Source organism: Asterias rubens, chromosome 15 (genome assembly GCF_902459465.1).
Source record: "Asterias rubens chromosome 15, eAstRub1.3, whole genome shotgun sequence".
Lineage (NCBI taxonomy): Eukaryota > Metazoa > Echinodermata > Asteroidea > Forcipulatida > Asteriidae > Asterias > Asterias rubens.
In genome coordinates this window covers 4,835,056-4,856,340 of record NC_047076.1, presented here as the reverse complement: position 1 = coordinate 4,856,340, position 21,285 = coordinate 4,835,056, and the positions used below count along the sequence as shown (strand labels likewise).

General features: G+C 39.7%; 2 protein-coding genes across 3 annotated transcripts in view; both read left to right on the top strand.

The window, feature by feature from the left end:
• Positions 1–743: 743 nt before the first annotated feature.
• Positions 744–14,975, top strand: LOC117300406 (cytochrome P450 20A1-like). Of its 2 annotated transcripts, none has more exons than XM_033784193.1 (12): positions 744–832; positions 3,306–3,412; positions 5,468–5,520; positions 6,075–6,244; positions 7,160–7,305; positions 8,517–8,684; positions 9,978–10,056; positions 10,317–10,490; positions 11,503–11,623; positions 12,245–12,356; positions 12,791–12,855; positions 13,614–14,975. In XM_033784193.1, exons 2-12 carry the CDS (start codon positions 3,338–3,340, stop codon positions 13,864–13,866), a joined length of 1,416 nt encoding a protein of 471 aa, XP_033640084.1. In that variant the 5' UTR covers positions 744–832; positions 3,306–3,337; the 3' UTR covers positions 13,867–14,975. The 2 variants fall into 2 exon arrangements, with proteins under 2 accessions (XP_033640084.1, XP_033640083.1); XM_033784192.1 differs by lacking the exon at positions 744–832 and adding an exon at positions 2,128–2,195.
• A 1,439-nt stretch (positions 14,976–16,414) lies between these two features.
• LOC117300405 (polypeptide N-acetylgalactosaminyltransferase 1-like) overlaps positions 16,415–21,285 on the top strand; it is a 65,958-nt gene continuing 61,087 nt past the window's right edge. Inside the window, exon 1 of the mRNA XM_033784191.1 lies at positions 16,415–16,744. The gene's annotated coding sequence lies outside the window, so the exon portion shown is untranslated. The remainder of the gene's footprint in view (positions 16,745–21,285) is intronic.

The following is a 21,285-nucleotide window of genomic DNA, read 5'->3' as shown; positions in this document are numbered from 1 at the left end:
GGTCATCCATTCAATTTCATCAAGGTTGCAGAAGTTTACAGACTGAAACAAAACCTGAACAAGGGTAACAAATTCACGTGTGCACGAGAACGAAATAGTAGCATAAAAAGAAACCTTTGATAATGAATTGTATTTGGTGTTGTGGTCGGTAAGTAATTGCGTGGATTTGAATGCATCCAATGATATGATGCCTTTTATCGACTTGCATGCCAAGTGAATCGGGCTACAATCTGCGAGAAAACGCCAGGTTTGTTTGGTTAATACAATGCGGAATAAACTTAATAATGGTTTAAGTTAGTAATGCGGGATAAACTTAATTGGGTCTCTCGAAGGTTTGATAATTGTTCTTATAGAAACATTCTGCCGCTCATTCAGTTTTTGAGAGATTTAAAAAAACACAAAACCCACGAGGCCATCGATTCGGACTTTTTAGGGTGTTTAGTGACTAATCATCTTTATGACGCTTGGGGGCGCTGTGTAAGTTTATTGATGATAGTTTTTCAGGAAGTGACACGCGCACTACATCGTACCAAAGATACATCGTACTGACAAAAGTCAAGTCGGCACACAACGTTGTGATGTGTGGGGGATATCGAATACCATCACAACACGAAAGCATGTGCCGTTTCGATACAACCGTGTAGTATTGTCAAAAACAGTGGCACAACCCACTGTTTTTCGGCATTATATCACTCTGTTTAAACTAATTTGAGTGAATTAGTTTAGGCTGTTCTGACTTTTTGGGTGACAAGTTTTTGCTTTTGCTGATGATCAACGACTGTCTACCTAGTGTCATTTTGTGCTGCTGCACGCAGGGCGTAACGTTTGTGGTGTAAGTATTTTGTTTGCCTACTACCCCTAGCTAGACTGTAGTAACATTATAAACGACTGTCAATTAAGTACTAAACTAATTATGTGTTATGTGACATCACTGTTTCTTCCAGCCTCCATTAGTGACTTCAATTTAAAACTTCACACAACCAAACCAATTTTAACTTCTTCCAAACAAAAACAATTCTCGAAAACAAGTGAAATGATGTTGCACCCATTCTTTATTCTATGATTCTTCACTCAGCAGTGAATGAATGGGTGCTAAATTTGAGAATTTGTTTTTAATCGAACCTTTGAACTAAAATGTGTCTAACTTGTTTTCGGGTATAATTCTGTTTGTTGACTTTCCCCCCTTGTTTTCAGAAGTTTTCACAAGAAATTCCCACTATGCCCCAGTGCAGTAACGATCTGTTTACACTTCTATGTACACAAAACTTCTCGATGTATACTTGGGTCTTCGGTAACCAAACAAAGGCAGCATCATAATGGTGAATTCCTAGCAAATTTCTCCAGCAAACTCTGAGGTGTCCGGCCATTGTCATTGACTTATTAAATATTAGCGCACACACATTATTTTGGATTTGGCGCAGATCCGCCTACCTACGTCATCCTTAACACATGCTGTACAGGGTGAAATCCAGTCTCGCTACCATGGGCAGCGCGCCGTATCGATACCTCTATCGTCACTAACCCCTGGGAGGGATGTACTAGGAAACATTGCTGATTGGCTCAGTGAAATCCTCTACGGTGGCCTCGACAGCACTGTGTGCACGCCATGTAACCAAGTACTGCTGACTTGACTGGACTGAACTGCTTAGGACAAGGGCCAAATTTCATGAAGCTGTTATATTTTAAAGCAGAAATACTGCTCAGCAAATTTCTTTGTTAAGCAAACAGTTAGTCTGGCACCAGTTACAATGAACACTCTATGAAGTTTTTTTATGGTAACTGGCCAGTTTCTGTTGAGCCTCCTCAGATAACCGTCTTGACCAACCTCCTTCCCGTGCCATTTTTACCCAGCATGCCTTGCTCGATCATAACCCCTGGAATTTGTTCATTAAAATGTGCTAGAATCTACATTAAAATGTGCTAGAATCTAGCACATTTTAATGAGCGCCTGTAATCAATCCTTTCTACGCGCGCACGCATGTAGATTTCATCTATAAGAATGTTTTTGTTTTTCTTTTAAAAAAACGTGTTCATGCCATAAAAAAACATAGGCTTGTAGCTTGTTTATATAAGGTACTGAATCAAAGTTATGGTAGTCCAGTAAAATTACGCCCACTGGGTTAGGCCTACCTTCATCTAAGTTTTCCGTGTCCCGTGATTTCCTCGAGGTTCGTCAAAAGATTTGGATTTGTAAGGTAGGACTTGCCCTTCATGAAACCATGTTGATGTCCTCAAAGATGCCCATGTCACTTGCATGTTTATTAAGCATGTTTTCTCTTATGATGTTTTCCAGTATTTTGCATGGTATGCTAGTAACTTGTAAGACTGACAGGCCTGTAGTTTCTGGCTTTTGTCCTTGCACCTTTCTTGAAAATGGGAGTCACCCTTGCCGTTTTCCACTCCTTGGTGGGCAGCTCCCCAGAGTCCACTGATTTTCTGAGATGAACAATGGTACTGCCAACTCCTGACTGCACTCGCTCACACCTGAGGGTGTATTTGGTCTGGCTACTTCTAGAAAAGTTATAAGGCTTATAGTTTCTAGAAGTATGGTCTGGCCATGGTCTGGCCCAGGGCCAGGGCATTTGTCTGGTTTTAGTGCTTCCAATTTTCCTTGAACATCTTCTATTGTGAATTCAATATCTTGTGAAGTGAAGTATCTTTATCGACTCGTCCTTCTATGTTGGGTATTTCACCATCGGGTTCATTTGTAAAGATTGATTGAAAAAAGCTGATCAGGATCTCGGCTGCTTCTTGGTCGGATTCTGATAAACCGCCCTCTTCTCTCTCCTGCTGGGAAATTCCAGATTTCACTTTTTGCTTTTTCCTCACATAGCCATAGAATGCCTATTGGTTTATCTTTGAATTCCTTCATCAATTTCCTTTCAAATTCACCTTGTCTGGTTCTGTTGTTTTGCTTCTTGTAGTCTTCGTAGTCACGATAACTCTTCGTCCTGCTGTATTGCTGATACTGTTCATGTTTCTTCGTTATTGCCTTCTTGACTCTTGCCTTCATCCATTGAGGCTTGTATTTGTTATTAAGCCTCTTTGTGGGTACATTATCTTCGACTGCCTTCTCATATTTGACTTTCGGCAGTTGCCACGCTTCTTCACAAGTAAGCCCTTCCATCCTCTCTTCCCAGTTACATGGTCTGTTGGATTCTTGGTCTGTTGGATTTTGTATCTCTTCGACCAAGTCTGACTGGTTTCTGACCATACTATGTAGCTTGTATTAGTAGTATTATTGCAACTTATTAGTGTGTATACATGCAATAATTGATTTCCAAGGTTAAACTGTTTCTCCACAGATAAGAACTGAGAGACCCCAACCAACTTCAAGATGCTTGCCTTCGCTATTTTTGCAGTGACGTTTGTAGTAGCTTTGATAGCGGCAGTGGTTTACTTTAACCCTAGTGTAAGTATGAGGAAAATGCAGTTCAAACTTCAGTTCAGTTGGAACAAACTTTTAACCTTATTTAGAGTGGTAATAGAGGCGTTCGAGCAGGCCTATACCTCACAGGGACAACAAAGGCGATTGACCCATGCTCCCTGGTCATTGCCTTAGTGCCCTTAAAATGCTCAAAGTAGAGATTTTTATTTTCCTCATAGGTTGCCCTTTGCCAAGGAGAAAGAACCTCGCCCTTTCAAAAACCAAGCATACAGGCCTCGTGTACAAGCATGTCATTTGTGGGATTTTGCCGAGTTCCCTTGATGGGAGGGAAAATCATTCAAACATCAGACTTGAGTGCTGGTTGTTGAGACATCATGGTATGGGTTTGAATCCCAGTCATGACTCTGGTGTATCCGGCCTGGCTTCACTACGGCTGTCTTCCGACCAAACATGTAGTTTGGGGCTAACACTCAAAGGGTTTGGGTACTTTTTGTACTTGTGATACAAAACACATGTCCACAGATTTACATTAAAGCCATTGGACCCTTTTGGTAAACACTATTGTCCAAGGCCCAGCCTTCGTGTATCACAACTTCTATATCAAATAACAAACCTGTGAAAATTTAGGCTCAATCGGTCATCGGAGTCTGGAGAAAATAACGGGAAAACCCACCCGTGTATCCGCGCGTTTCGCCGTGTCATGACATGTGTTTAAAATAAATCCGTAATTCTCGCTAACGAGAATTGATATTGTTTTACTGTTTTCTCAAAAAGTGAAGCATTTCATGGAATAATATTTCAAGGGAAGTCTTTCACCACTACCTTCTGTAAATCCTGTAAGTTATTTGTAAATCTGTGAACTTTTTTTTTTTTTCCTGTACCGAAAGGGTCCAATGGCTTTAAAGGGAAGGTCCACGTTTGGTAATTGTCAAAGACCAGTCTTCTCACTTGGTGTATCCCATCATAAGCATAAAATAACAAGCCTGTGAAAATTTGGACTCAATCGGTCATCGAAGTTACGAGAAAATGACGAAAGAAAAAACACCTTTGTTGGACGAATTTACGTGCTTTCAGATAGGAATAAAACACTTCTAGCTAGAAGCCTTTTATTATTTTAGTGAGAAATTAGCTCTTTCTCACAAACAATGTTACTTCAGAGGGAGTCGTTTCCAACACTGTTTCATACTATCAACAGCTTTCCAATGCTCCTACCAAGTCAGTTTTAAAGTTAATATTTGTTTTGAGTAACTACCAAACGTGTACTTTCCCTTTATAGTTACATGGTTTGAAAATAATGATGGTAAAAAAGCTTCCCTTAAAATATTACTTGCTGATGAGGTGCTGTTATTCTTGAGAAATTAGTACTCAAAATTAAAAAAAAATATTTAAGCAAATGAACAAAAATGATTTACGCGACTCTCCTGAAAACATTGCTCTGTGGTTTTCACTTTGTTTTCCTTAAAAACTTGACAATTAAGGAAGCTGAAACTTCTACAGGTAAATTATTACATTTCGAATCCCACCCGAGTAACATGCCTGTGATATTTTTTCACCGGACTCGGGAAAGTACTGGGTATACAGTGCTAACACACACATCGGTGTATGGGTAAAAACCAAAATAAGTATTCTTTATCCCCGGTGGATATTTTTAACATCTCTTGTACATACATCTTCATTCACAGTGAGTAGGGATTCATGTTATGGCCAAAAAACTTGATCTACAAAAGGTATCAAAACCCTTGGAAGAGGTCGCATTTTCTTTGCTGTAATGCTTTGTTTCAGAAACTTATTTCAACATTTGTTTGTGGTTAAAACGTCTAGCTGGTTGAACCATCCATGCTCTATGAACAATCCAACCCTAGTATGGAGGCAATGGCCCTAATGGGAGACTTTGAAACGCTAGGTGGCAGCAGAACCAGGTAAATTTCCATTGTTTACGCAGTTCTGAGCGTGCGCACTTTACTGAGAACAATGGGTTTTACCTGGTCTGCTGCCACCAAGCGTCCCAAAAGTCTCCCATTGTTTGCTCTCTCTGTTTGGAGTAACTGTTTTAACTCTCCATTATCCATTTCTCTTCAGGGTTCAAGCAAGAGACGCTCAACGGTTCCTGGTATGGACCCGACAGATCCAAAGTAAGGGTAACAATGTTGAACCTCATTTGTTATGCACTTTGATCATTTTTGGGAAAAGTGCAGTATAAATGCCAATTATTATTGTTATTGTTATAAAGTGGACGTGTCCTGGTCGAGCGATTAAGAGCACCCAATTCAAACTCTGATGTTTCTTATCAGCAGAGTGTGGGTTCGAATCCCCAGCCATGGCACTTGTGTCCTTAAGCAAGACACTTAACTATTGCTTCGTCCTTCGGATGGGATGTAAAGCCCGTTGGTCCCATGTGTTGTGTGCACGCATGTAAACGAACCCAGTGCATTTTTCGAAAAGAGAAGGGGTTAGCCTCGGTGTTCCTGGCTTGATTTGCAGCATGTTTCGACACAGCATCTTGTGAAACCATAACATGGTGCTAAGGATTTGGTCTCATAATTCAAAACTGCGTCCCACTCCTTGCAGTAATAATACCTGGTGCTTTTTGTATCCTTTGGCAAAAGGCGCATTATAAATACGGTTATTATTATTATTATTATTATTATTATTATTATTATTATACATTATTATTATTGTTATACAGCGAGGGTAACTTTCCAGATATGGGTGCTGCAGGCAGCCTGCATGAGTTTCTCATGAAGTTGCATAAGACTTATGGATCTATTGCATCCTTCTGGTTTGGTAAAACGTTCACTGTTAGTATAGCGTCACCAGAGCTCTTCAAGGAACACATTGGATTGTTTGATCGACCTCGTAAGTAAAAAATATATACCTTACTTTCCAGCATGTAAGATGTGGCTTATGTAGCCTTGTCTACGGCTCATTACGCAAGCCTCCCACTGTAAAGTCACCTGGGCCCCATTTCATAGCCCTGCTTAACGCCGAATTCTGCGCTGACGATCACAACTCCCTGCTTACGTGCAAGCACCAAGTTTATGCGCTAGCCATGTTAGCGTAGAATGCCTAGTAATGCCTAGTAATGCAGAATCCTAAATTCGCCGCTTACCCGTGAAAAATGCTTGCCGTAAGCACAGAATTCTCTGATTCCCTAACAATACTGGCACAGTACTGCAGTACTTGATACACAGTATACCGTGGGGTCAAAAAATGGTTTTTCAACCTCGTACAACGAAGCCGAAAAATGAAGCCGCAACAGGCTTCATTGTTATAGGTTGAAAAACCATGCTTCGACTCCACTGTATACTGTATATCAAGTATTGCATGCAGTAAAAGCGCTTCTAACATTATTACACCTGGTCACAGGGCTTCAAATCATTCCTTAAACCATCTCAGCTCCCTGGGGAGTATACAGCCTGTGCAACAAGTATGCGCTATTCAGCTATTAAATTAATCACAAGAACCATCTCTGCCCTCACAGGTACCCATTTACCCCTTGGTGTAGAGAAGCAGTAGTGTCATTCTCAGGGTGTCTTGTGAGTGTCTGAGTGTTTTGCTCAGGGACAAAAGTATACGACTCTCGAACCCACACTCTGTTGAACAGAATCGCAAGAGCTTGAGCTTGGTGCTCTTACTCGCTCGGCCACGACACTCTAAATTACTCGAGTGCTTCTAAAGTGGTTCTGTAGCAAGCACTGACTCGTTGCCCCCAGGTTGCCCGTAAAAGTTGCTTCGTGTGCCATGACCCTAAGGGTGTGCTCTCTTTTGCAGCTGAACTGTTTGCACTGTTTGAGCCTCTGATTGGCCAGAAGTCCATCCAGTATGCTAATAAGGATGATGGGCGGAAGAGACGCAACATGTATGACCCATCGTTCGCACATACTAGCATTGGAAACCACTACGGCACTTTCAATGAGGTAATAGTTTGACAGGAATAATAATAATAGTGGCTCCCTTAATATTTATTGCATGAGTACATCACAATTCTAACCCAAAACGAGGCAATAGGCTCGGCCACTTCCAAGTGGTGGTGGACGTGCGCCTATAGCATCAATTTGGGTAAGACTTATGACGTCGTGCATGAATATTAAGAGAGGTGTATTAGCGCTCATATCCGTCACTCAGTGACGCTCTAGGTGCTTCAACATTCAGTATTTTCCTGCAAGGTATATTTATGAGGGACTAAATAAGGGAATAAAAGGGTAGCGACTTGTTCTTTCACGGCCATTTAAAACAGAGCGGGGTCGAATTGCCGTGTGATAAGTAAATGCCCGAGCCGAAGGCAATTCGACCCTGCAAGGTTTTAAACGGCCGTGAAAGAACCAGTCGCTACCCTTTTATTCCCGTTCATAAATACCTTTTTGGTTAAAAGGCGTAATAAAGTAAGAAACTCTGTAAAACTTATCTGTTAGGTGTACATGTGTTGCATGCCTATTTCCGACAGTTTCCGGTTCCGTTCGTGTGCATGTGCGTATAGTCTTGGTGCAACACGTTCTGGTATTCCTTTCACACACAGCGCAGCCAACTCACCCGTAACAAGAATTGCTTGCATCAAGACTAGCGCGGAGTATCCGCTCACAACCGGTTATAAACACTGGTCATTATCAAAGGTTTAAACACTTCCACATGACGCGCTCTCCACCAATAGGAATAGCGAAACTGTCTGAGGTATTTATGAATGTACATTTTAATTATGAGACCTACTCCTTTTACATATATGTAGCACTGTGTTGTGGTTTACGGGTGCTGTGGGGCCATATGCTGCCAATCAAACCAGAAACACAGGGTCAAACCCCTTCTCTTTACGATAAGTGCACTGGGTTCTTTTACGTGGGTACACAACACACAGGACCAACGGCTTTTCATCCCATAGGAAGGACGAAGTATCATGGGAGACCAAAATTATTTTGTGACTTGTTTTACTCGTTTCTCAAAAACTATACAATCTCAATATTTGAAGGGAAGCTTTCCACTATCATTATCTTCAAACCCAGTAAGTGTAATGTAAATCTGTGGACATTTTGAAAAAGTACCCAAATCCTTTAAAAGTGTCTTGCTAAATATATCAGGCTTAGATAAAGGCAAGTTGGGACTTTTTGAATCCTATTGTCATTTTGATATTAATTAGTTGGCAGGTGAGCTAGTGCAGAAACTCTTGACTATTCCGAAGGACGAGCACGTCTCACTGATGCAGCACTGCCACGCCCTTGTCATTACGGCGCTGACTCGTACCTCCTTCGGAGACTTCTTCAAATCTGAAGAGTTAATCAACAAGTTTCGTCAAGCTTATAATAATGTAAGTTTTCATAGTAATAATTAAAATATGCTATAGTTTCACCTGACTTTGTTTGTTAAAGACACTGGACATATTTGGTTATTACTCAAAATATATATTAGCAAAAAAACTTACTTGGTGACGAGCAATGGGGAGCTGTTGAAGGTTTATTGTGAGAAATGACTCCCTCTGAAGTAACGTAGTTTTTAACTAACAAGTAATTTCTCACGAAAATATTTGAAAATGTTTTTTTCTTTCAGTATTTTCTTGCAACTTCGATGACCAATTGAGCCCAAACTTTCACAGATTTGTTTATTTTATGCATTTGTTGGGATACACCAAGTGAGATTACTGGCCTTTGATATTTGCCAAATATGTCCTGGGGCCATCATGTCAGTTTTAAGGCGGTTGTCCAGTCTGTTCTGGGTTGGTCTGCTTTCTCCCTTTGGCTCTCCTCTACTTGGCCCTGTCCTTGAATTGACTCCAAGCAGTTTGGAGCTCTGCCATGTCTTGCCCAGTCGGCCAATGGGTGTGGGCCCACCCACAATTACTTTGGTACACCTCTTGACCCAGTTTGCATCCTCATTTCTTTTCACATGGCCAAACCACCTCAGCCTGTGTCTCCTCAAGACGGTGCCAATCCCCTCCACTCCAACTCTCCTCAGCTCTTCACGTAACAGCCTGTCAACCACAGACACCCCACACATCCATCTGATCATTCTCATTTTGATTTCACAAAAAGTTAAGACTAGTCTTAAAGACACTGGACACTATTGGTAATTGTCAAAGACCAGACTTCTCACTTGGTGTATCTCAACATATGCATAAAATAACAAACCTGTGAAAATTTGAGCTTGATTGGTCGTCGGAGTTGCGAGATAATAATGAAAGAAAAAAACACCCTTGTCACACGAAGTTGTGTGCTTTTAGATGGTTGATTTCGAGACCTCAAATTCTAAACTTGAGGTCTTGAAATCAAATTCATGGAAAATTACTCCTTTCTCGAAAACTACATTACTTCAGAGGGAGCCGTTTCTCACAATGTTTTATGCTATCAACCTCTCCCCATTACTCGTAATCAAGAAAGATTTTATGATAATAATTATTTTGAGTAATTACCAATAGTGTCCACTGCCTTTAACTCGGTTTAGGACGAGTCCTTACAATTAGGAGTAGCCTTCAGTTTTGACTATCTCCTAGGACTAGTCCTTATTCTTTGTGAAGTCCACCCCACCTCCTTTAAGTTTTTATCTTACTGTAATTATAGTGAACTGCTACATTTTATTTGTATATATATATTTGTATTCAAATCAGTGTTGGTATGACATGGAGAGGAGTCTCTTTCAAGGTCTTCCTGTGAAAGGAAGCGATCGGGAAAAGAAGTTTAATGAAGGTCAGTTTACCGAACAATTGACCCCTGCCCCTCCCCCTCCTTCCCACCTCCTACCACCTCTAAATTAAGAGTAAAGCCCGGTTCATACTTCCTGCGAATGCGTATGTGATGCGAATTTTGACGTCTTAGCCCTGTTTTGCTGGGAATGTTTTGCAAGAGTGAACACATTTCAGTGTTATGTATAATCTTTAGGTGGCCAAGCGCCTCCTTAACAGAACTGTTTTCTATGTGGTTATGTTTTTTGTGTGGCTTGCTTACAGCTTTAGGTTTCTTGCACGATACTGTACGCAACACTTTGAAGGAGTGTCGCGCAAATCCAACAGTCGGGCACCAGTCTTTTATCGACGTTCTCCTTGAGAATGAACTACCAGAAGATCAGATACTAAGCGACTGTGTCAGCTACATGGTGGGTGGCTTCCACACCTCTGGAAATTGTGAGTAATCAACAGTCTGGCAGGGATGCCGGTTTTCAGGGTGTTGCTGAGATTTTTCTCAATTCTCCTGAAGAAATTCTGCCCTCTATGTTTTTTTTTATCTGACTGGAGAAAAAAAGGCCTTTTCCAGAATATGCCCAATATAGTTTTTGGTTATGGACATGAAACATTTGTTGTTAGTGGAGTCACTTGCATTATTGCACTTACAATTCTACGCGGTTAATCGTGCCGCCAGAACTACTAAAAAAACAGTCGCGACTACCTGCTTGGTGAACCAATTGTGTCTTTACAACTAGTCGCGACAACATATTTTACTTACGAGTTACAATCAGACATCAGTGACACAATCATTTCATTGTTTGAATTTTACTATTGGGCATGCGGCAAACATTATGCCGCAATGCATCTTGGGAATTAAACAATAGTCAAGACTATTGTGAAAGTCATGACTATTGTCTATTTAAGGCCTAGATGAAAACAGACAGAAAGTCTGCATTTAGCAGACTAACAACCAGAAGATTCTTACTCATTTAAAGTTGTCAGATGTGAATGTACATTAATGTGGAAGTTACGTGGCTGAGCGGCTAAAGTCATCAGATTCAAACTCTGGTGTTTCTGATCAGCAGAGTGTGGGTTCGAAACCCGAGTCGTGACACTTTAATTGTGTCCTTAAGCAAGACACTTAACCGTTGCTTCGTCCTGCAGATGGGACATGGCCAAGTGTGTTGTGTAACGCGTGGAATAGAACCCAAGTGCACTAATGGAAAAGAGAAGGGGGTTTGCCTAGGTGTGCCTGGCTGGATTGGCAGCTTATTTGCACCACAGCACCTTTTATGATGCAATGGATTGGGTCTCATTGTTCAAACGTCCTCCCACTCCCCTTGTAGTAAATACTTGGCACTTTGTATCCTTTGGAAAAAAGGCGCATTATAAATACGGTTAGCATTATTATTAGTACATTTTCTTGTTTCTGATATTTTTTTGTTTACTTCATGATTTTCTTGGCCGATAGTGTTTCTTTGGATTTTGTACTACTTGGCTTCAAACCATGACTGCCAGGAGAAGCTGCATCAAGAGATCAAGGAGGTTCTTGGTGATGGGGAGGTGGACAATTCAAATGTCAAGGACATGAAGTGAGTCTCCCAAGTCAACTCAAGTTTAACGTTTATTTTCGTTAAATGAAAACACAAGGACAACTAGAAATGTAGTTTAATAGATGTTAAATTTGCATCCGTGGTAAAGAATATGGTTTTACCCTTATACACTGATGTGTGCTGGCTCTGTATAATCAGTACTTTCTGGATTTCTGCGGAAAAAAAATCACTGGTGGGATTCGAACCATGACACTCTGTTCTAGAATGTCAAAGGTCATTGGTTCGAGTCCCACCTGTTTGGCCAAGTGCTGGCTCTGAAAGGACCAGGTGTGGTCTCAAATACAGTATACTCTGCTCGTATTCAGGAAAACACAGTGCCTACCACTCATCGGTTTGGACGGTAAAAGCCAAAATATTATTCAGGTCATCTATGTTTAAAATAATCACGACGAAACAAAATGAAGGAAAGATTGAAATTGTTACAACAGATGAGTTTTTCAACAGAGAAAGTTTAAAACATCGCATTACATTCATATCATGGTTGATGTTATGGTTGTTTCCACTTGAAAAAAACAAGTCACTGTTTACGAGAAGTGATTGACTTCACCACAGGCCTCATAAGTTATAACTCTTGATTTAAATTATTCTGATTTCGTTTAGATACCTTCGCCAGGTGATCAATGAGGGACTACGTGTGTCTGTTCTGGCCCCCTATGCTGCTCGCTTTCAGGATAATGATAGTAAGCTAGGGGGTCATGTTATACCAGGCGGGGTGAGTAACCAATTCGATCACGACTAGTTAAAAAAATGTTGGTGTTGAGTCGCAATACACAGGAAGGTTAATGGGAAAAACAGACATATAGGTGTCCCATAAAAGCTGGCCAATCGTTCATTCATATCCAATCGTTCATTGGTCACCATGCAATCTCCTGGGATTGGGAGGTTCGCAGAGAGCCAGTTGATATTATTGTCATCAAGGGTTGTTTATCTGGCCATTGACCAAAACAGTATTGGTTACAGCCACGAGATTCTGATTAGGCGTGAAATGAGGTGCATACTTGTTTTAACAGCGATCAAGTTTGATCACTAGCTAGACCAGCATGCATCTCATTCAACAGTTAGCACTCACATCTTGCAAGGGATCATTACCCCAAAACTGTGTCCTGTTTTTCATCAAAACTGCTCATTTTGTGAATCTTGTTTCAGACTCCTGTTATGCACGCTCTCGGGGTAGTGCTTCTAGATGAGGAACTTTGGCCTGAGCCTGAAAAGTAGGTGAAACTTTGCTTGTCTGACTTCATCATGTTGGTTCGAATCCCAGTCGTGACACTTGTCTCCTTGAGCAAGACACTTAACCATAAGCTTCTCTCTACCCAGGGGGTAAATGGGTACCTGCGAGGGCAGAGATGGTTCTTGTGATTGACTAGCTTAGTGCGCTACATATTTGGCAGCACATACTGTACATACTGGTTTAAGGAATGATTTAAGGTCCAGCGATCAGAGGTAATAGTGTTGGAAGCGCTTTGAGACGCCCTTCAGGTGTATAAAGCGCTATATAAAAACCGACTATTATTATTATTATTTTAATTTATGTATTTTATTGCATTTGGACAGCATCTTTGTACAATAAATTTTGTTGGATGCAGAGTGTGGGGTTGAGTCCCAGTCATGGCACATGACTGTCCTTGAGCAATATACTTTACTGTAACTGCTCTTTCCTTCCAATGGGACATTAAGCCGTAGGTTCCATTTACTAGGTTTGGTAGTACCATAAAAGAACCTGAACATTTATCATGGAAGAGAAGAATGCCTCATTGTTTCTTGTTCACATAGTAGCAAGCACCCTAAAGTGATCTCAAAGTTCAATTGTGATGCATCCTTGGTCTTATTACCAGAGATGCATCCAGATTTGTTCACAACTCTTTGTTTGTTTTTGTTGTGCAATTTTTTTATAGGGAACAGGTAGAACTCAATTATCCTTGCTTGGTTTTGCAACCATTTTCATAGCTTTCTTTTTTTCTTTTCACAGATTTGATCCCGAGCGATTCAGCCTGGCCAACTTCACCCCTCGCCACAAGATGGGTTTCCAATCATTTGGCTTTGCAGGGAAACGCGTGTGTCCCGGGAAGTATCTCTCCTATGCTGAGACTAGCGTCTTTGTTGCCGTCCTATGCCGGGATTTGAAGTTCAATCTTGTCGAGGGGCAAGTTGTTGAGAAATTCCACGGCCTTGTGACCTCCCCTAAGAGCGAAATTTGGTTTACTCTTGAGAAAAGAGGCTAGCTCAAATCAAGCGGACAAAATTACTGTGTTGAAAGGAGTGCTTTAAAGGAACATTACATAATTGAAATGAAAAAATTGTGAAGATCACAGATTTAAATAAAACTTACATGGTCTATAATGACAAAGAAAACATCCCCTGAAATATTTTTGACTGAATTGTCGTATTTGATTAGAAATAAATAAAACTAATATCCGTTTTGGAGTTCAATGCTCAGCAGTGAGCGTTTTATTCAAATTTTGGTTGAATTGTTGTCATGTGAAATGTGTGATTGGTTTTTCACTATTTTCTCGTGACCAGATGTCCAATCGATCTCAAACTTCTACAGGGCTGTCAGTTGATGTATCTGGTGGATTTTGTACTTCCAGCAACTGTTTCATTTGCAAAAAAAACCAATTCTTTAATGTTCCTTCAAGCAAAGATCTTTGACATTCAAATCTGATGAAAACTCAAAAATGTTTAAATTGTTCCCAATGTAATAACCTTGTGAAACTAAAAAAGTCCTCGTCTTTTTACAGAACTTTTGAGGGACCAAAAGTAAAATAAAAAGCACAACGCACCATGTGTAAGGTGTTTGGTTTTTTTTTTCTCCCAATTTTTACAGCATTAAATGCTTTTGAAAAAAAAAAAAAAAAAATTGTGAATGGACTCAAGACCACGAAGTAAAAGACAACAGAACTAAGATGAAAGATGTCTGTTTATTTTCTATTTTGAGAAATAAGAATTAGCTGTTGTAAACTGCTTACCAACAAAAATGACCTTTGACATAAATGCAAACAATGGTTAATGGCCTGGCGTTTGGACCCTAGCAATGTTTTTCTCAAAGCCCGAAGAAAGACTCTCATTGAAATGTCAGGCCATTAGCAATTTGTGTATATTATTTAAAAAAAATTGCACTGGGAGCTGTGCGAAACGTGCATTGTACAAAACCAGTATTCACTCAAACATTTTGAGATAATAATGGTTTACAAATTTATATGGGAAGATAGGCACTGCATGTCTGGGATTTGAAGCACCATATCAATAAACTTCTGGTAGCCATATAGGATTTGAGGCATTGCATGGTGAGGTATCAATATATATTTGGTTTACACCATGTGTGTATCGACTTGCCAGGTAGAGTTTGTTCTTAGAGAACTGTCTTGCTTTATTCTACTACCGCGGAGTAGATGTTCGGGGGTTCGGGAGACTTCTCAGTTCTGAAAAGAACTGTCCTGCTATTTAACTACATGTATTACCAGGGCAGATGGTATAGAAAATAGGCTGAGACTACTACTTTAGTTTATGGGATCGTGATTAACTGTACTACCGCGGAGTCAGTTCTTACATTGAACGTTTCGACTAGCTTGCCCTAGTCATCGTCAGGAGACTGATAGGTAGCCATTGTCAATATCTTGTATACAAATTCTTCTGCGTCTAGAATTCTCTTATAGATGCGAATTTGTACTTACAAAAACTTTTTGAAACTTTTTGACATGACGTAAAGGAAAAGTATACCTTTGATTTTCGAACGTTTGATCGTTTGATTCCTATGTACATGTATATATATATATACAATAAAACTAACCTGTGAAAATTTCAAAAGGTGGTCGGTGTAGATATTTTTGCAGAAAATCGGGGAGTAATTATGTCTGCATAAAAGAATAATCCCTAATTGGAATCAATCTGATCCAAAACATAGTACTTGTTTTATTTTAAATGATTGTATTATTTTTAAGAAAACATAAAATTGATCTTAACTGATTACTGTGGTGATGTCTTATTTTGATTGTAAAATAGTAGGCCTTTCATTATTTTCTAGACCAGACATTATTAATCATCAATTTAACACCCTGCTCATTCAATTTCGTTTGAAAGTTATCGTTTCAATGGTCAATTTCACCAGTTTAGCATCCACTGGTCGAATAAGATCATTCAATTTAATTAATTAGCTCACAAAATACCACCCAATTATTTCACAAACGCAGAAAGTATAAAAGTGGCTGGTCAATATGGTCATCCATTCAATTTCATCAAGGTTGCAGACGTTTACAGACTGAAACAAAACCCGAACAAGAGTGACAAATTCACGTGTGCACGAGAACGAAATAGTAGCATAAAAAGAAACCTTTGATAATGAATTGTATTTGGTGTTGTGGTCGGTAAGTAATTGCGTGGATTTGAATGCATCCAATGATATGATGCCTTTTACTTGCATGCCAAGTGAATCGGGCTACAATCTGCGAGAAAACGCCAGGTTTGTTTGGTTAATACAATGCGGAATAAACTTACTAATGGTTTAAGTTAGTAATGCGGGATAAACTTAATTGGGTCTCTCGAAGGTTTGATAATTGTTCTTATAGAAACATTCTGCCGCTCATTCAGTTTTTGAGAGATTTAAAAAACACAAAACCCACGAGGCCATCGATTCGGACTTTTTAGGGTGGTTAGTGACTAACCATCTTTATGACGCTTGGGGGCGCTGTGTAAGTTTATTGATGATAGTTTTTCAGGAAGTGACACGCGCACTACATCGTACCAAAGATACATCGTAGATTCGTACTGACAAAAGTCAAGTCGGCACACAACGTTGTGATGTGTGGGGGATATCGAATACCATCACAACACGAAAGCATGTGCCGTTTCGATACAACCGTGTAGTATTGTCAAAAACAGTGGCACAACCCACTGTTTTTCGGCATTATATCACCCTGTTTAAACTAATTTGAGTGAATTAGTTTAGGCTGTTCTCTTGCTACATCCATGGATGCGTTCAAGGAACGGACTTTTTGGGTGACAAGTTTTTGCTTTTGCTGATGATCAACGACTGTCTACCTAGTGTCATTTTGTGCTGCTGCACGCAGGACGTAACGTTTGTGGTGCAAGGAAGTACGTTTATTGGTAAGTATTTTGTTTGCCTACTACCCCTAGCTAGACTGTAGTAACATTATAAACGACTGTCAATTAAGTACTAAACTAATTAGGTGTTATGTGACATCACTGTTTCTTCCAGCCTCCATTAGTGACTTCAATTTAAAACTTCACCCAACCAAACCAATTTTAACTTCTTCCAAACAAAAACAATTCTCGAAAACAAGTGAAATGATGTTGCACCCATTCTTTATTCTATGATTCTTCACTCAGCAGTGAATGAATGGGTGCTAAATTTGAGAATTTGTTTTTAATCGAACCTTTGAACTAAAATGTGTCTAACTTGTTTTCGGGTATAATTCTGTTTGTTGACTTTCCCCCCTTGTTTTCAGAAGTTTTCACAAGAAATTCCCACTATGCCCCAGTGCAGTAACGATCTGTTTACACTTCTATGTACACAAAACTTCTCGATGTATACTTGGGTCTTCGGTAACCAAACAAAGGCAGCATCATAATGGTGAATTCCTAGCAAATTTCTCCAGCAAACTCTGAGGTGTCCGGCCATTGTCATTGACTTATTAAATATTAGCGCACACACATTATTTTGGATTTGGCGCAGATCCGCCTACCTACGTCATCCTTAACACATGCTGTACAGGGTGAAATCCAGTCTCGCTACCATGGGCAGCGCGCCGTATCGATACCTCTATCGTCACTAACCCCTGGGAGGGATGTACTAGGAAACATTGCTGATTGGCTCAGTGAAATCCTCTACGGTGGCCTCGACAGCACTGTGTGCACGCCATGTAACCAAGTACTGCTGACTTGACTGGACTGAACTGCTTAGGACAAGGGCCAAATTTCATGAAGCTGTTATATTTTAAAGCAGAAATACTGCTCAGCAAATTTCTTTGTTAAGCAAACAGTTAGTCTGGCACCAGTTACAATGAACACTCTATGAAGTTTTTTTATGGTAACTGGCCAGTTTCTGTTGAGCCTCCTCAGATAACCGTCTTGACCAACCTCCTTCCCGTGCCATTTTTACCCAGCATGCCTTGCTCGATCATAACCCCTGGAATTTGTTCATTAAAATGTGCTAGAATCTACATTAAAATGTGCTAGAATCTAGCACATTTTAATGAGCGCCTGTAATCAATCCTTTCTACGCGCGCACGCATGTAGATTTCATCTATAAGAATGTTTTTGTTTTTCTTTAAAAAAAACGTGTTCATGCCATAAAAAAACGCGGGCGTGATCAGCATGCGAATATCTTAAAACTATGTGTGTGCACACTTCACATTTAATGCATTAAACCAATTTCATGAGCCAATCAGCTTTTTTTCTCAGTACATGTGTACATCCCTTCTATTCTAGGGGTTAGTGATGAGAGGTATCGATATGGCGCGCTGCCCATGGTAGCGAGACTGTGTCTTGATGTTCTGTAATTGTTAAAGTTACATAGAAGCCATACATTAAAAATAACAAATCTTGAAACTAAGAAACATAATCAATACACTAGTAATGTGCTAGAACACTAACAGGGATTTCGTCATTAGGTGGTGCACATGCCACGTGCTGGTGTCACCTTTTATTTTTGCCATACTGACGCGACGCTATAAAATTTAATATTGGATACCAATCCGGATAATGATTGGACCCTTTGTTGCGTCGTTTCCAAAATAATTCTCTCTGGTCCAAATGAGGCAAAGTCATCGTTTTCATGGCAACAGCATTGGAGTCTACAAAGGACTTGTCCACGTGGTTTAAATAGAAGGTTAAAAAAAAAAGGGTTATAAATAATAAATCAGAGCGCCGATGGATGAGTTTTGTTTGTTTAGTGTTTATTGTGATAATTTGTTTTTCAAATGAAAAAACAGATCTGTGTGAGTTCACACTACTTGGACCCAATTACATGAAGCTGTTTAGCAGAAACTACTGCTTGACAAATTTCTTTGCTAAGCAAAAATTGAGCGCGGCACCGGTCACAAAAATGTAAACATTATGTGTTTTTGGCTGGTGACCTGTTTATGTTAAAGCCATTGGACACTTTCGATAAACAGTATTGTCCAAAGGCCCACACTTTGTGTATCACAACTTATATATGTAAAATAACAAACCTGTGAAAATTTAGGCTCAATTGGTCATCAGAGTCGGGAGAAAATAACGGGGGAAACCCACCCTTGTTTCCGCACGTTTCGCCGTGTCATGACATGTGTTTAAAATAAATCCGTTATTCTCGATATCGAGAATTGATAATTGTTTCAATGTTTTCTCAAAAAGTAAAGCATTTCATGGAATAATATTTCAAGAGAAGTCTTTCACCATTTATACCTTTTGTAAACCCTGTAAGTTATTTGTAAATCTGTGAACTTTTAATTGTTTTTCTGTTCCGAAAGTGTATAATGGCTTTAAGGAATACTTTTGAAATTGGGCCCAGGAAATAACCCATGGCCCCCACAGCGATTGCCTTGGTGCCCTGTGCTTCTGGGCTGCTGGGATGCCCTTTACAACGTTCCTGATACAAGAATTTACATTTTTCTCATGGAAGTGCCCATAAATACATGTGTAGGCCTACCGGAGGGAAAAGTTCAAGGGCTGTGAGTTAATCATAATACTGAATGCAGTTATTATATCCCCGGACAGAATGACTTGGGGAAAAGTCTAGCCTTTTCATTTCACTCTGTCTGCTTTGTGAATTGAAATAGTCCTTACAAATATTTTCAGCTTGTGATTCCGTGACAATGCACTACCATACAAATGATTATTGTATTTGTGCATGTTGGCCCTATGCTGCCTGTAATAATACGTGGCGTGTCATGGCCGAGCAGTTAAGAGTCCTGGACTAAAACTACGAGGCAGAAAATTGATTACTTTAAACCTTAAAGGCAGTGGACACTATTGGTAATTGTCAAAGACTAGCCTTCACAGTTGGTTTATCTCAACATATGCATAACATAGCCTATGTAACAAACCTGTGAAAATTTGAGGTTTCGAAATCAAATTCGTGGAAAATTACTTCTGTATCGAGAACTACATTATTTCAGAGGGAGCCGTTTCTCACAATGTTTTATACTATCAACCTCTCCCCTCTCCCCGTTACTCGTTACCAAGAAAGGTTTTATGCTAAAAAAAAATATTTTGAGTAATTACCAATAGTGTCCATTGTCTTTAAACTATTGCTCACTTTACAAAAATACTGAAAAACCATGACAATTAAACAACACATAAAGTTAATAAATAAATAGACATCAAAGGAATACAGAGTTGACCTTGACACAATAATTTAAAGGAGTCACATTTTGTGTTAAATTTCGCAGTGAGAAAAGGTTGTAATAGAGATGGACTTTTCTAAAGTATAGATCTAAGTTGTAGTACATTGTACCAATTGCACACACAAACATGTAAGGTGTGCTTTACAGTGGAAACCTTTATCACTGGTTGGTGAACAAATCCTACACATCATAAGCTTTATAATACATGTAGTGTACAATGAATCGGAAAATGACCAATGGTTAGTTTGATTTACTGACCAAAGTTCATGTAAACAAACAATTCCTCCCCACCATCAGAGCATTGGAGGTAGCCTGCTTTCATGACCAGAGGCTGAGGAATTCTTAGTGTGCAAATTTACTACCATCAAGTTATACCATGTTATACCATAGAGCTAGGTTATACTACAGTATCCTTGTTAGTTAATTTCTGTGTGCCAACATTGTGTGTGCTGCTGTTGTTACTAACTTGGTTTATTTTCAGAGGATATTTGTGTGAGTATATGAAAACAAATTGGCCTGGGGTTAAAATATTCACTGGACAACTGGTCTACTCTGGGCCGGTAACCTCAAAACTCAGTAAGCATCCCGATTTAATTTAGTGTGAAATTTGGATGGTGAAAAAGCGGGTGGAAGAGTGAAAAAGCAGGTGGACTATTGAAAATGCTGGTGGAATTGTGAAAAAACTGTGGTGTAAAAAAAATCTGGTGGAGTTGCAAAAAAGCTGGTGGAGTTGTGAACAAGCTGGTGGAGTTGTGAAAAAGCTGGTGGAGTTGTGAAAAAGCTGGTGGAGTTGTGAACAAGCTGGTGGAGTTATGAACAAGTTGGTGGAGTTGTGAAAAAGCTGACCAATGGAGTTGTGAAAAAGCTGGTGGAGTTATGAACAAGTTGGTGGAGTTGTGAAAAAGCTGACCAATGGAGTTGTGAAAAAGCTGGTGGAGTTATGAACAAGTTGGGGGAGTTGTGAAAAAGCTGGCAGTGTGAACGAAAATGGTTGAAACAGCTAGTGGAATTGTGAAAAAGCTGACAGTGTGAAAAAGTTGGTGGAGTATTTAGTTGTGAAAAAGTTGGCAGTGTGAACAACTTGGTGGATTATTGAGAAAGCATGAGTAAGAAAAGGCCTGAGACATCATTTGAGTGTTATGTAAGCTGAGATTTAAAAGCCCTTTTAAAAGGAACTAGATGTTTAAATAAACAGCAGTGGTAAACAATTCTATTTAGGTGGGGTACAAGTGGCCAGTGACTGCTGTGGTTTCTGACAAATTTATAAAAGGAGGAATGAACAAAGAATAATTGCGTACT